General features: G+C 47.2%; 1 protein-coding gene across 3 annotated transcripts; it reads right to left on the reverse strand.

The window, feature by feature from the left end:
* Positions 1 to 4,757: 4,757 nt before the first annotated feature.
* On the reverse strand, positions 4,758 to 7,729 carry LOC109785015 (uncharacterized). Of its 3 annotated transcripts, none has more exons than XR_005755918.3 (5): positions 7,380 to 7,729; positions 7,046 to 7,177; positions 6,805 to 6,948; positions 5,623 to 5,745; positions 4,758 to 5,186 (listed from the first exon to the last, which is right to left on the reverse strand). XR_005755918.3 is itself a non-coding variant. In XM_040388668.3 (4 exons), the coding sequence occupies exons 1-4, from the start codon at positions 7,479 to 7,481 to the stop codon at positions 5,181 to 5,183; spliced, it is 375 nt and encodes a 124-aa protein (XP_040244602.1). In that variant the 5' UTR covers positions 7,482 to 7,729; the 3' UTR covers positions 4,758 to 5,180. The 3 variants fall into 3 exon arrangements, 1 of the variants encoding a protein (XP_040244602.1); XR_005755917.3 differs by having other exon boundaries at positions 7,046 to 7,241; positions 7,380 to 7,725; XM_040388668.3 differs by lacking the exon at positions 7,046 to 7,177.
* Positions 7,730 to 7,930: the final 201 nt, after the last annotated feature.

The following is a 7,930-nucleotide window of genomic DNA, read 5'->3' on the forward strand; positions in this document are numbered from 1 at the left end:
CTCGCGACCTCACACCTACGTGGGCGGAAATTGAAGCTGCCAAGGCCGAATGGGCGGTAGAGCAAGAGGCGGCCAAAGCCGCATAGAGGGAGCGGAAAAGTCAGAAAGCACTCAAGAAAAGAGAGGCCCGCCACTGCAAGAAAGAAGAGGACGCACGCGCTGCTGCGGAGAGGTCGGCGGAGATCCAAGCACGGTGGGGTGTCACCGAAAAAGCCGGGAAGGAGAACGACGGCGTCTGGCCAGCATGTGAGAAGTAGTAGTACTAGTAGTTAGTGTGTGTGTCTGTGTCGCCCGTACGTTTGTTTAATTAATTACGAGCATGTACCAGTACTAGTTACTGTTGTAGTTTTCAGAGCAAATGACCAGTACATTAGCCTAGACTCAATGGAAACATTCCTATCCTATGCATCAAATGGCATCTCTTTCTCTATAGGAATTGAGATGCATGTCATCTCACTTCCTATGATTTTCATATTCCTATAAAATTCCTATCCTATGAACCAAAGGAGGCCTCTGCTGGAGTAACTACTGTAGCTAGCAGTACTGCCGGTACAGTAGTTTTCTTCAAGAAGCGGAATTCAACGAAGTCATGATGGTTCCTTCGTCCGAGCAACTACACAGTGGGAAAGCTTGGGCCTGTGATTTGACGGCTCATTAGTCATTATTACTGTGGCGCGACGACCGGGGTGACTCTCCCTTGGAGTTCTGCGTGCATGGCAAGTGGACCAGGATGGTCGACGTCCCACATGTTGGCGAACGGAAGTATTCTTTCCGATATCAAGGAGCAAGGAAGCACGCGCCAGCAAGGGAGGGGGGTTGGGTCAGCCAGGGCGGTCAGATGCGGGCGTGGTGGTGGTATTGGTTTTGAACCGTTTCAGGTGTAGTACTGGTAGTTTGTAAAACTATTCAATTATTGCACTCAGTTTCCTAAGAAATTGTGGTAAAAAATGTTACTCCACGGCCCGCTTCCCTTCTCCTTCCTCTTCCACCGCCCGCGCACGTCCGCGGGAAGCGATCGGTCAACCCTTATATAGGAGTGCTAGCACAAAAAGATGCATGCATTACCACTAAAATTTCCAGATTAAAGCGCCGCTCCGGCGGGAGTATGGCGTATGTCGTTACCTTCGGCCGGGCCATGGCTACCGGGCGACGGCGACCAGAGAAGAGGCGGCGGGAGGGGAATGAATGCAGCTACTGTTTGGGTTCGCCATCTGGCTTAAATAAATGCACACCATCACGTGTACCCGCAGGTGCACAAATTGTAATATACGTGTCTGCTTAAGTGGGTGTCACGTAACTGGTGTGTGTGAGAGATTCTGAGAGACAGAGTGCGTGTGTGCGACTCTACTCTTCGGACATGTACTCAACCTTTTGCATCGGGATATAAGTATAATGGTATTACACTTTAGCTAGTGATTTACGTGGCCATGTTAACGTGGTTATGTAAAAAAATGTCACTTCCTGCTCGTGATTTGCATTATATAATTACTAGCAAGATGCTCGTGCATTGCACGGAACATCAATATGCATTTTTTTTACAAAACACCTGTTGTGATTGACCCATGCAGGAGTAATCCCATGTGTAAAAACTAATGATATCTCGAGAATTTTGTCGGAAAACTGGTATCTCGAGAATTTCATCAAAAAAATGAAAGATGAGAGATAAGGTGAGGAGGAGTGGAGCGTGCTGGTGACTGGTGGTCGGACTGGGCGGGGGCATGGGGATGGACGGCGCCGACAGGCAGCAACGGCCACCATGCTAGATTGTTCCAGAGACTTCCTTTTTTAATTGCTCGGCAATGAGGTTGTGGGAGATAAGGATGAATGAGGCAAGGCCTTGTCTGTAAATGTGGAGAGAGGTGCGGGTATCTTTTGTAAAATTGTCATAGTTTGCTTTCTATCCGTCAGATATAGATCGGACGGTCTATATTACAAGATGGCAGGCACACCATCATCACCAACTCAGTTTTTTATAAGAGTAGAGATGATAAGTTTGCTAACTACTAAAGTAAAGTGGAATTTGTCCATGTTATACAAGTAAATTAAGGTGATTGTTTATCATATGGGTAAGGTTGGACGAAGGGTGGTAGGAACAAATGCTCCGCCTAGAGCATGTGTGTGTGAGATGGAGTCTTAGTGTGTGTGGGGGTGGGTGGGTGGGTGGGTGGGTGCGTGCATGTGTGTGTGTGTGTGACGTGGGGTCCTCGGTGGCGGATGTAATTTAAGTGTGCGTGGCTTCATCATAGAGAGGTGATCTGTATGGAAGAGGCCACCAACGAGGGGGTGCGAGAGACAAAAGGCCCGTAGAGAGGGAAGAGAAGGCGTGTGCGCGTGAGAGGAGTCGACGTCAAGAGAACGTGCTTGTTCGTGAGACACCGAGGAAGACTACTATATATCGATGGTGCATGTAGGCGGGAATTAAACGAAGGGATGGTCTTATTGGTTTCGGCAATATAGGGGAAGAGTGAGAGAGGGGGGTAGCTATAAGGAGATTGTTAAGTGTGAGTGTGTGTTTTACCCATCCAGGCGGAAGTTATGTGCACACAAGAAGAGAACGATTCGATGTGGCGTTAGGGCTGAGGGTAATTAACTACCTATGGAGACATAGGAGACCTTGAACGTGCATGTGTGAGAGGTATACATGTATACGTGGGATGTGTGTGTGCGCGCGCGCATGATCAAGATAAAAGAAAGAAGACATAAGTCATAAGATCAACAACATGGGAGAGACGGATCGGTATGACAATATGCATGCATGTGAGAGTGCAAGGAAGAAGGCCCGATAATTGAGCATGTGTTTTTGTATTTAAGAGATAGTGGCATGGGTTGGAGCATGCATCTATGGCGAGCAGAGGGAGCGAGACACAACTATTGTGCAAAAGAGATCAACCTATAGATGCATGTATGGAGAGACATATATAGTGTGGGTGATAGAAAGCAAGAGTGTGTGCGAGAAAGAAATGTTGACGGAGAAACTACCGATAGATACAGAGATAGAGATGGTAGCTAGAGGGACATCGGCTAGTTTGAGTGTTGGAGATGACCGCCGGGTGGTTCAGAGGGTGAAGTTATGTGTGTGAGAGAGAAAGATAAAAAGAGGGAACATGACTGCATGTAGAGAGAAACATATATAGTGTGCGTGATAGGAAGCAAGAGTGAGGGCGAGAAAGAAGGTTGATGGAGAAACAGATAAATAGAAAGATAAAGATGCTAGCTAGTGTGCGTTAGAGATAGGAGTCAAGTGGATCAGAAGGCTGAGTTATGTGTGTGGGTGTGAGAGAGAGTGTGTGTGCATGTGAGTCACATACAAACAAATATCAGAGAGAAATGAGATCCCGAGAGACGAAATTTTGTGTCTACGAGAGAAAGATATTTCACAACAAGAGTGATAGCTAGAGAGACATATGAGGGAACGCAAGATATCTCTAGGGAGAGAGTGTGTGTGTGAGCGACATACAAGAGAATGGTGGAGAGATATGAGACCTGGGAGACAGAGTTTGTGTTTGTGTGTGAGAAAGAGATATTTAAGAGGAAGAGTCGTAGCTTCTCATACCTAAGGAGCGAAATACATCTCTGTGTGAGAGGGGGTGTGCGAGTGGCACACAGGGGAACACTACTAGGAAAAAGGCTACTAGCAGCGCGGGTAATATGGCTACTAGCAGCGTGGGTACCCGCGCTACTAGTATCGCGCTACAGCTAATAGTTAGTAGTAGCGCGGGTAGACCCGCGCTACTACTAACTTTGTTAGTAGTAGCGTGTGTGACACCCGCGCTACTGCTATTATAGAACCGCGCTACTACTAATGAAGTAGCACTAGTAGAAAAACGACTTTTAGTACCGGTTCGTAAGGACCTTTAGTACCGGTTCTGGAACCGGTACTAAAGAGTGGGGACTAAAGGTCCCCCCCTTTAGTCCCGGTTTAACACGGACCGAGACCAAAGGCCCACCACGTGGCACGAGGCGCGCCGTGGTCTGGGGGACCTTTAGTCCCGGTTGGTAAGGATTTTTTATTTTTATTTTTGAAATAAAGCAAAAACAGCCAGCCTACTGGGCCGGCGCGGCCTGCATACGACTAGAAACCCAATCTCTAGTTGGGCCAGGATGCAGGCCCGTACGGCCCAGTAGGCCCCACAGGGCAGAAGACTTGCAATAGGCCCACAAAGGCCTGCTTAGAGAGGAGCTCGACACGGTAGCCGCGGCAGGGCTTATAAACCGGTGCGAGCTTCTCTCAACTAGCGAGGTGGGACTAAACATTGTGCACTGCGGGTGGCAGCACACCACCTTTAGTACCGGTTGGTGGCTCCAACCGGTACTAAAGGGAGGGTCTTTAATACTGGTTGGAGCCACCAACCCGTACTAAAGGCCACCACCTTTAGTACCGGTTGGTGGCTCCAACCGGTACTAAAGACCCCCCCTTAGTACCGGTTGGAGCCACCAACCCGTACTAAAGGCCACCACCTCTTTAGTACCGGTTCGTGGCACGAACCGATACTAAAGATTCGCCACGAACCGGTACTAATGAGCGTCGCCCGCCTGGCCGTTGGAACCGGCATTAATGGTCACATTAGTGCCGGTTCAATACCAAACCGGGACTAATGAGTTTCACATTAGACCCTTTTTCTACTAGTGTAGTAGTAGCGTGCTTATAATACCAGCGCTACTAGTATCCTGAATACTAGTAGCGCGCAGTTTTTTCCCAACGCTACTAGTAACAAATCAAGAATAAAAAAATAAAAATTAGACGCAATATTCATGAATGGAGATCAGAGACACGTCCAGTGCAAAATAAATTAAGGTCACAAAACCATCTTAACACTTGCAGGGTTCATGGATGCAGCATTGAACATCTCAACTCGAAGAGGTCACGAGGACGCACACAACCATCATCAAAAGGTTGGTACCTTCCCTATTGTTTCACCACCAACCTAACCAGACCACTTCTCTAGATGTATCTACAAAGCGTCGAGGTCCTCCACCTTGAGGAACTCCGGGCGGTGGCGTCGTCCTCCACCTCGGTGACCTTCGTATGGTGGCGTCGAGGTCCTCCACCCTGGGGACCTCCAGCGTCGCAATCACCTGGACAATCATCTGTATGACACGGTCGCGAGGCTTCACGGTGAAGTCTGCCCCCGAGTAGTTGAAGAGCACGATGCCCATCAGGCCGCAGTAGTCTGCGTCGATCACCCCTGCACCCAGTCGAGAAAGTGAAAACTTGTTAGTTCGCATCCTCGTGCAGATCCAGTAGGGTATTTTCTTCAATTATATGTCTCTTTTAGTCTATTATGAATCTTCAAAATGGAAAAACACCTACTAAATGCATACCCTAGTTGTACGTGTTCATGCTATCTTCTTGTTTTGGTGCATTCAAGAAATACTAGTGTATTTGAGCTATATATTCTTGAAATATTTGACAGTTAACATTCTGTTCAAAATTTATTATTGCATGGATAGGGAAATCGCCAACAAAGGACTTCAGAAAATTGATTCCCACTGCTCTTCAAAACAGGGAATAGGCAAAGTCTATTTTGAATTTTGATATTCCATGCCAACTTCAAGTATATATGCTACCATGTAATCTTTGAACGTGGATCAAAATGAGATTTCAGGCTTTGTGGGCCTTACCATGATCAGTACTAAATTCTCTAGGCTGCTCAACCTTTCCCTGTAGGGAGCATTTCTTTCACCAGGTATCGCATTGTTAAGTTTGGGAAGAAACCTGCATCCCTTCAGATAGTCATCCATATCCTGAAGAAAAAACAGTATACATTTTCAGTGACTCACAATATATCATCGAATACTGCTCAAGTCTACTTCTAAGAATAATTGTTTAAGATCAGCCAATGTTTTCTTACGATCTTCCACTCTGTGAAGTAGAAGTAAAAACTGAAAGCTAAACACACATTAAGATTACCTACATAAAATTCTTCAGATAGCGAATGAGCGATAGAAAAAAAATATATACTTCAGATAGCAAGGAGCAGGCCAACAGACAACAACATAAGTTTTTTAGCAGCGGCGACAGGTAACTACCGAGACATTGCAGGTGAAGATATGAATTTTGGGTACCCTTCATCCCCCACGAGCAGACTTCGTTGACAGTGGTGCAGGGTACAGTGTTGCGCAGGCGACGCGGAGAGAGGCCTGCCTGGCCGGGGCCTAGCCGAGCTTGGCGCTGAGGACGTTGCCCACGGACACCTCCTGCACCAGCGCCGGGTCGACGTTGACTCTCCGGAGAGCACCATTTTAAATCGGGCGGCAGAGCATCACTGACTGGGTGCTCGGATCCAACTACCATCTACTTTGACCATCCGAACCACATGTGACAACAAGACTCATCTGATCTCTTGTCCTCTACTCAATGTCATGAGATATTGAGATCCAATGTTATTAGTCCAGGTCTGCTACCATCTACTTATACTAATCAAAAGGCAAACCAATCCACTTACGCCCAGTCTATCAGGACTAAACTTGTACTCCTAACAGTGGGGCTGTAAAATTTCCACACGCGTTCATCTGGGCCTCATCCTACGCCATCTCCAAAGATTTAAAAATGCAAAAGTTTTCAATTGACACGACACTTGCCATTATATATTGTAAAAAAAGTTTATGTCATCCGTGCAAAAAACTAATGCTGAAGTTCTTTCTACTGCCTTTTTCTGAATTATTAGTTGCTGATGCCAATAAAAACAAGTGCAGTTCGTCTAGCAGCATACTACCAAATATACGCAACTCAGAAGTTGAAGATACAATAAATAGATACGGCTAAAAGCATGAGACCTGCTACTTTGGAAGATAGTAACTTACAGTATCCTGGAGAAGGCCTCCCTGTTCTCGTTGAGCTTCCACTGATCCTCTGCGTCGGAGGCGTAGTAGTCGTACACCATCTTCAGGAGCTTCTCCCTGGCAAGTTTCCAGTACTCGGACACGTTCGTGATCATCTCCATTCCCCTGCTCAAATTATTCATCGTCAATTCCCAGTTAATCTATTTGCCAAGCAGCGAAATAGATCATCTGCTTTTTCTCTGAAGAGTGAAGACGCTTGAACCTGAACTGTACATCCTCCGGATAGCTTGACAGGGAATATGGGAAATCAAGAAGGATGGCAAGACATGGAACAAATCTGGAGGCTGATCTATCCATGGAGGAGTTGATTAGCTGAAGAATCGATCCTGGATTCCTGATTCGGTATCATATATATCACTCCATCAGTAGTTCGAGATGTTGCTTTCGAATCAGCGGTACTGAAAAAACGAAATAGAAAGATTGAGCCGAGGCGATTTGACGAGTCTTGTTGTCTCATGACATTGAGCCGAGGCGGTTTGAGTGGTTGCTTAACTAGTAGCAAGGATTGGAGTAAGAAAGCAGAGAAATTTCGTTACCCTGGATGGCAACGGAGCCGAGCTTGGTGGCGGGGAGGGACGAGAGGCAGCCAAGCAAGGCGTCGATGGCGTGCTGGCGACACCGACGGCGCACACGTCCATGGGATCCAGGCCGCCGTCGGGGGCGCAAGTGCTCGATGGCGGGTGGATTGGGTTTGGCCGGAGAGAGTGAGAGGGAAAGAGAGAGGGACAATAGCGATCAGAGAAGAACGACCACCACAGGGGTGGACGGCAGATGAGAGGAGAGGAGGGTGGAAGGGAGGCCGGCGGTGGAAGGGATCTCGATCTGATCTGAATCGAGGGTGGGCGGTGTGGGAGTGGATCAGGTGTGGGAGGTGTGGGATCTGAGTGACAAAACGGTAGCGTGGGTATCTCAAAAGCGCTGCAGCTATCGACTTAGTAGTAGCGCACGTTTTGCAACCAGCATTATTAATATGGTCTGTCCATGGATCACGGTTAAGAATATTTACTAATAGCGTGTTTTTTAGACCACGCATTACTAGTAATATTTAGTACTAGCGCGGGTAAATGTAGCTCGCTACTAATAAGTA

The sequence above is a fragment of the Aegilops tauschii genome, chromosome 5 (assembly GCF_002575655.3).
Source record: "Aegilops tauschii subsp. strangulata cultivar AL8/78 chromosome 5, Aet v6.0, whole genome shotgun sequence".
In the NCBI taxonomy this organism is placed as follows: Eukaryota; Viridiplantae; Streptophyta; class Magnoliopsida; order Poales; family Poaceae; genus Aegilops; species Aegilops tauschii.

What these genes read in the sequence shown, in the direction of transcription:
- LOC109785015 (XM_040388668.3), bottom strand. Translation starts at nt 7,481, where the DNA reads ATGGACGTGTGCGCCGTCGGTGTCGCCAGCACGCCATCGACGCCTTGC. An exon ending in CGGCTCCGTTGCCATCCAGG is followed by an intron (nt 6,949 to 7,379) that starts GTAACGAAATTT and finishes TAATTTGAGCAG; the next exon opens with GGGAATGGAGATGATCACGA. An exon ending in GAGGCCTTCTCCAGGATACT is followed by an intron (nt 5,746 to 6,804) that starts GTAAGTTACTAT and finishes TTTTTTCTTCAG; the next exon opens with GATATGGATGACTATCTGAA.